Source organism: Nansenia antarctica (genome assembly GCF_963989245.1).
Source record: "Nansenia antarctica genome assembly, chromosome: 16".
Classification (NCBI taxonomy): Eukaryota; Metazoa; Chordata; class Actinopteri; order Argentiniformes; family Microstomatidae; genus Nansenia; species Nansenia antarctica.
Genome location: NC_137686.1, coordinates 6,024,768 through 6,029,767, shown reverse-complemented (window position 1 = coordinate 6,029,767; position 5,000 = coordinate 6,024,768). Strand labels below are relative to the sequence as shown.

Sequence of the window (5,000 nt, the reverse complement as noted above, 5' to 3'; positions counted from 1 at the left end):
GGAGAACACACACACACACACACACACACACACACACACACACACTGAGCTGAGCTGACGCTACATCTGAAGGCATGGATCTTTGCCCGTGGTTGTGGTTTCATGTCGTGTGTGTTGTGTTTGTTGTGTGTGTAGCGTGTGTGTGTGTGTGTGTGTGTGTGTCGTGTCTGATCTGTCTCTGATGGCGTTGTCATGTTGTTGTTGTTGTTTGAGTGTTTGTGTGTTAGCACCGAGCCCCAATGACATCAGCTCCTGTTACCTAGCGCTGCATCAAACAACAGCCTTCAACTTCAATGTCTCCCTGTTCTCCCTCCCCCTCTCTCTCCCCTTCCCTCTTTCTCTCTCTCTCCCTCCCTCTTTCTCTCTCCCTCCCCTTCCCTCTCTCTCTCCCCCTCCCTCTCTCTCTCTCCCTCCCTCCCCCTCTCTCTCCCTCTCTCTCTCCCCTTCCCTCTTTCTCTCTCTCCCCTTCCCTCTTTCTCTGCCGCGCTTCCTCCCTGCATCTCTCTCTTTCTCTCTCCCTCCCGCCCTCCCTCCCTCTTGCTTTCTCTCCCACCCTCCCTCCTTCTCTCTCCCCCTCTCTCTCCCTCTTTCTCTCCCACCCTCCCTCCTTCTCTCTCCTTCTCTCTCCCTCTTTCTCTCCCACCCTTCCTCCTTCTCTCTCTCCCTCTTTTTCTCTCTCCTTCTCTCCCTCTTTCTCTCCCTCCCACCCTCCCTCCTTCTCTCTCCCCCTCTCCCTCCTTCTCTCTCCCCCTCTCCCTCTCTCCCTCCCTTCCTCCCTCCCTCTCTCTCTCTCAGGTGGAGATAAAGATGAAGAAGACAGAAGCCGTCAGGTGGGAGAAGCTAGAGGGAGAGGGACAGGCCTCCGCCGTCAAACACTTCACCCCCAGTCAGTACCGCTCTCTCTCCCTCCCTCACACACACACACACACACTCACACACACACACACACACACACACACACACACACACACACACACACACACACACACACATCTATACAGATATAGGGGGTTTTCAGGACTGAGGCAATTATCATCTCTTCAAACAAGCTTCCATGAGGCTATAAATACACAAGGGGGCAGTGTGTATAATTGTGTGTGTGTGTGTGTGTGTGTGTGTGTGTGTGTGTGTGTGTGTGTGTGTAGACCAGTACCCGTCGTCGTCCTCTAACAGCCGGGACTGGGACAAGGTGGTGGGGGCCATCAAGGAGGAGGAGAAGAAGGAGAACCTGGAGGGAGACGCGGCGCTCAACAAGCTGTTCCAGCAGATCTACTCTGACGGCTCGGACGAGGTGAAACGGGCCATGAACAAGTCCTTCGTAAGTCTGACGCCCTGGAACACTGGGGGTGGAGGGGGTGGTGGTGGTGGTGAGGATGATGATGGGGAAGATGGTAATGATGATGATGGTGGTGGTGGTGGTGGTGATGATGTGGAAGATGGTGGTGGTGGTGGTGGTGATGGTGATGATGGTGGTGGTGGTGGTGGTGATGATGGTGGTGATGGTGATGATGGTGGTGGTGGTGATGGTGGTGGTGGTGATGGGGAAGATGGTGGTGGTGATGGTGGTGGTGATGATGGTGGTGATGGGGAAGATGGTGGTGGTGATGGTGGTGGTGGTGATGGTGGTGGTGATGATGGTGGTGATGGTGGTGGTGGTGATGGTGGTGATGGGGAAGATGGTGGTGGTGGTGATGGGGAAGATGGTGGTGGTGATGGTGGTGGTGGTGGTGATGGTGGTGGTGGTGATGGTGATGGGGAAGATGGTGGTGGTGATGGTGGTGGTGGTGGTGGTGGTGATGGTGGTGGTGGTGGTGGTGGAGATGGTGATGGTGATGATGGTGGTGGTGGTGATGGTGGTGATGGTGATGGTGGTGATGATGGTAGTGGTGGTGGTGATGGTGGTGGTGGTGGTGATGATGATGATGGTGGTGATGAGGAGGATGATGATGATATATATATATATATATATATATATATATATGATGCAATATACTGTTATGTTGAATTCTAAACTTTAGAAATCAAAGCAACTTCCTTTTTTTTTTTTTTAATGACCCCCCCCATTCCCCCCCAGATGGAGTCAGGCGGCACGGTGCTGAGCACCAACTGGACAGACGTGGGGAAGAGGCAGGTGGAAATGAGCCCACCTGAGGACGTGGAGTTTAAGAAGTACTGAAGGACGTCTGGGACCGCTCTCTCTACACCTCTCCTCTCTCTACACCTCTCCTCTCTCTGTGTTCATCTCTCTCCTACACTGCCCCCCCCCCTTTCTCTCTCTGCCTCAAATGGATTCAAATTATTCCCCAAGCCCCTCCTCCTCCTCCTCCTCCTCCTCTCCTCTCCTTCCCCAGAACACCTCTCAGTCAGTACAGGTTTCTCAGCCTCAGTCCAGGGAACAACTATTCCCTCTAATCCCAAAGCCTCTCTCCCAAACACTCCATGAAGGGAGCCACTGTCATAAAGCAGAAAGTTAATAAACACAAACAGAAGGAGTCATCTGATTGGTCGGTTTTTTTATTTGGGAGGGGGGGGGGTTGCTGCACCGTCATGGCAAAGGGATTGATCGGTTCAAGCAGAACTCTGGACAGAAGGATGAGAAACCTTGACTATTGGATTTGGTTTCTCCCTCTCCCCTCCTTTCCACTCTTCCCTCCTTCCCTTTCTTCCTGGTGTCTGAGCCATCGCCTGACCCTTGTCTCCAGAGGGGGGATACATTTCTTTTGTCCCATTCGACCTCTTGTATAAAATCTAAAAAATGCAAAGAATTAAAAAAATATTTGAAATGTTTTACAAAGTATTATAGAAAAAACAAAAAGAAAACTACATTTGGGCACATGTATTTTTTGTGTGTACGCTCAATAAGAAGTCTAGGACGTCGACCAATTTTCCACAACAGCAATATACAGTTACCTTGCCAGTCTGGGCCCTGTGTGACGTGTTAACACGGGGTTAATCCAGGTTCCTCTGTGTGATTCAAGCTTCAATGTAAATAAATGATTTTCTGGGATCACAATCCTCCTTCTTGTCTCTGTTGCTAGAGCGTTTGAAATCTGGTTGGAGCTAGCATCGCTTCAGAGCTAGCATCTCCTCAAAGCTAGCGTCGTCTCAGAGCTAGCATCGCCTCAAAGCTAGCGTCGTCTCAGTTTCAAAAGGCATCACACACACATACACACACATTTCTGACAGTACAATCCCTCTTATCAGCCTATAATACTACAGCGGTTGAGACGCTCAAGGTACAAATCGCCCCTAACCACAGATTAGCTGTCACATCACATTACTCCACCCCCCCCGATCCTAACCTTGATCATTAATGAACGACCTCTCTCACCCCCTGGCCTGTTTCAGCGGTTCGGGGGGGGGGGGGGCACGACGCTTCCTTTGCTGATTTGCAGATTGGCGGTAGTTAACAGGAGTTCAGTGTAACATTAAATGACGTCCCCTGCGGCGGCCATGGCCTGTCTGGATGAGAGGGGGACAGAGGAGCCTCCGAGGACGTGGTTAGGAACAGCAGAGGAGGAGAGATGAAAATGACTCTGCTAGGAGGGAAAAGCTCTACTGATCCACACACCCACTCAACTTCTCTGCAGTACCTAGCTGAGATACACACACACACATCCATATTCAACTTCTCTGCAGTATGTAGCTGTGATACACACGCACACACACATCCATATTCAACTTCTCTGCAGTAAGTTGCTAAGATACACACACACATTCAACTTCTCTGCAGTACGTAGCTGATACACACACATTCAACTTCTCTGCAGTAAGTGGCTGATACACACACACACACACACACACTCAACTTCTCTGCAGTAAGTGGCTGATCCACACACACACACTCCAGTTCTCTGCAGTGAGTGGGAGTTAACAAGCAGGAGAGCATTAATATGGATCTGCCTGCTAACCACATCACCAGCCCTCTCACACTGGGTTAAGTGTTAAATTCATCTCACATCGTTTCATCTCTCGTGACGATCAAACGCCAGTTTGTGACTTCGGATAGAACCCTAACTGCACATACACACACACACACACACTGTCTTTCTCTCTCTCTCTCACACACACACACACACACGCTCTCTCTCTTTCTCTCTCACACACACACACACCGCCCCCTCCCCTTCCCCCGCCCGAAGCTGCTCCCTGACATCAAAAGGGAGCTAAGCGCTCGGCATTGTGGGTAAGATCTCCAAGTGTGACGGCTGCAGAGTCTTTAGTCTCATTAAAGTTCTAGAAGTGGAACTCTGACATTAAAGCACTTCTAGAAACTCACTGCCCCCCCCCGCCAAAGTTCTCTCCTCCTCCGGATCAGCCGTTGGATTTGACATGTTCGGAAACTCTAAACGTGTGTGTGTGTGTGTGTGTGTGTGTGTGTGTGTGTGTGTATGTGTGTCGCATAGCACTCCGTTTTGTATCGGGCACAGTTATGCAGACGTGTGGATATTCTGTAACGCCGTCACCACGCAATAAGAGTAGGGAAAAAGGATTTGTTTTTTGGAAAACTTTACTTAAAAAAAAAAGGTTTATTCATTGAAATTGCACTTTGAGAATGTTTCTTTTAATGCTGATGAGAAAAATACACTCAGTTTTTTGGGGGGAGCTTGCGAGACAAAGCACACAGTACGTCACAGTTAGACTCAGGAAGGAACGTGTTAAAACTGTCTGGGTTAGAAACATTTTGTCACTAGCATGATGAAAACCTCCAGACACACAGTCGAGACAGAGTGAGACGACTCACCCTGCTCATGTCTTGTAATACTTCTTATTTCATACATTTATTTACATCAAAAAGCAGGGAAAATGGAAAGAAAAGGTACTTTAAATACAAGTTTACACAAAACCGCTAACCCGCCCTATAAGAAATAGGGAGACTATCATTGCTCGTATATAGAATCTGGACTTCAATGTTAGTTCGGCTAGAGTTTGTTTTTAGGGGATAAAACAGACCGGTTGGTCACAAAAACAGGGTATGCGGTGTCCATATTGGATTCTGT

The 5,000-nt window shown here is 49.4% G+C and overlaps 1 protein-coding gene and 1 pseudogene across 2 annotated transcripts in view; one reads left to right on the top strand and one right to left on the bottom strand.

Moving 5' to 3' along the window:
* Window positions 1-2,972, top strand: part of sugt1 (SGT1 homolog, MIS12 kinetochore complex assembly cochaperone) — a gene marked incomplete at its 5' end in the record, with an annotated part of 21,910 nt that extends 18,938 nt beyond the window's left edge. Inside the window, 3 exons of the mRNA XM_080546520.1 lie at window positions 796-886; window positions 1,146-1,318; window positions 2,075-2,972. Coding sequence (XP_080402646.1) covers window positions 796-886; window positions 1,146-1,318; window positions 2,075-2,176 — 366 coding nt within the window. The 3' untranslated portion in view covers window positions 2,177-2,972. The remainder of the gene's footprint in view (window positions 1-795; window positions 887-1,145; window positions 1,319-2,074) is intronic.
* LOC308171702 (large ribosomal subunit protein eL8-like) overlaps window positions 1-5,000 on the bottom strand; it is a 507,482-nt pseudogene that overhangs the window by 424,372 nt on the left and 78,110 nt on the right. The gene's annotated exons all lie outside the window — the stretch shown is intronic.